Source organism: Nicotiana sylvestris, chromosome 3 (genome assembly GCF_000393655.2).
Source record: "Nicotiana sylvestris chromosome 3, ASM39365v2, whole genome shotgun sequence".
NCBI lineage: Eukaryota > Viridiplantae > Streptophyta > Magnoliopsida > Solanales > Solanaceae > Nicotiana > Nicotiana sylvestris.
The window spans coordinates 48,508,407-48,510,175 of record NC_091059.1 but is presented as its reverse complement, the minus strand read 5'-3'; the positions used below and the strand labels follow the sequence as shown (position 1 = coordinate 48,510,175).

At 44.5% G+C, this 1,769-nt stretch overlaps 1 protein-coding gene across 1 annotated transcript; it reads right to left on the bottom strand.

Annotated features, from left to right (window-relative positions):
• Nucleotides 1-371: 371 nt before the first annotated feature.
• Nucleotides 372-845, bottom strand: LOC138887322 (uncharacterized). Its single transcript, XM_070169056.1, has one exon. It carries the CDS (start codon nt 843-845, stop codon nt 372-374), a length of 474 nt encoding a protein of 157 aa, XP_070025157.1.
• Nucleotides 846-1,769: the final 924 nt, after the last annotated feature.

Sequence of the window (1,769 nt, the reverse complement as noted above, 5' to 3'; positions counted from 1 at the left end):
TCTTGGAGTCGTGGCTTGACAAAAGTGTAGAAAATGTGAGGGATAGGTTGTTGCAAAACCCATCCATGATTTTTGTGGTGCTTGGCTTTGTTTTTGTCTGCTTGTGTTGGCCTGAAACCTAAACCAAAAGTACCCCGGTTACCGAACGGAGAAATAGGCTCTGAAATTCCTTGCAATGATGCCCCCAAGCCTTTCCCTGGCTCATAACCTTGTCTCATCATAACTGCAACCACCATTATAGATGTGGTGGAAAGACGAGGATGCAGAATGGGCTTTCCTTCCTCAACATGGTCTACAGAAACCACTTCGAAAGCTTGATAGACAATGGACTCACACCCTTCCTTGGCCTCAATGCACGAGATTAACGGGTCTTAATAAATGGATGACTCGTCTTCTCCGTGAACAATAATCTCTTGCCTATTGTGTTCGAACCTGACCATCTGATGCAATATGGATGGCACAGCTTGAGCCATATGGATCCATGGCCTTCCAAGAAGAAAGTTATAAGAAGTGTCCATGTCCACTACTTGGAAGATAATTTCAAAGTCAACCGGCCCAATCATCATAGTGAGGTTGATCTCCTCAATGGTATCTCTCGCTGACCCGTCAAAAGCCCGGATGCGAAGATTGCTGGGTCGGATTCTGTCTGTGTTTATCCTCATGCCTTGCAAAGTAGAGAGAGAGCATATATCTACACTCGAGCCTCCATCGACCATGACTCGCTTTACATAATGCCCCTCACATTTGACGACCAGGTGCAAAGCCCTATTGTGCTCGGCTCCTTCCTCGGGAAGTTCATCATCAGTAAAGGAGATTCTATTTACCTCGAAAAATCTATTGTCCATCTTCTCCAACTCATTCACTATGGTCTTCTCTGAGACATGTGCCTCGTTTAAGGTCTTGATTAGTACACGGGCATGCTCTTTTGAGTATAGGAGTAGAGATAGTAGAGAGATTTGGCAGGGGTCTTTCTTAGCTGTTCAATGATTGAGTAGTCATGAACTTTCATCTTTTTCAAAAACTCTTTTGCCTCTTCTTCCGTGACAGATTTCTTTATTGGCAATTGTCCCTCTCTGATTTGCTTGGCCTTCCTCAACTCCTCTGGAGAGTAACACCTCCCTGATTGAGTCAAACCTCCAGTTTCCCCCACTTCTTCTATGATTTCCTTGCCTTTGTATATCATCACAGTTTTGTTGTAGTTCCAAGGAATGGTTTTTGTATTTGTCACAGGGGGTTGCATGGCAGGTCTGATTATGATCGGCTCTGTTATACCGTTTGCACTGCCCTGTTTCTGCCTTATGATGGGGTGGCCTTCAAGGACATACAACCTTGGGCTTGGAACATTAGAGCGAACTTCCAATCTCGTGACCTTGGGAATAAATAAAGTTACATTTTCTGAACTCGGGGCGCCTTTCACAAACAATGGCACATCTTGGATCGGACATTCATCCCATTTGGTTCCCTCTTAAATTGTTCCCATGGTCATCTCTGCCCGATTAAATGGCCTGCATTCCAGATTTCGTCCAATCATTCCTACAAAATGAACATCGTTGTGTGCTGGCAATGGGTTGTTTGTAACATTGGGAGGTTCTTCGCCATTTGTTACCACAATCAACTTTTCAGTGATGAGTCTTTCTATAGCTCTTTTTAGAGTCCAACAGTCATCCGTGTTATGCTCCGGGGCACCTGAATGATATTCACATCTAGCATTTGCTTGAAATCCATGTGAATTGGGATGCATATGGTGGGGAGCGATGGGTCCAATCACG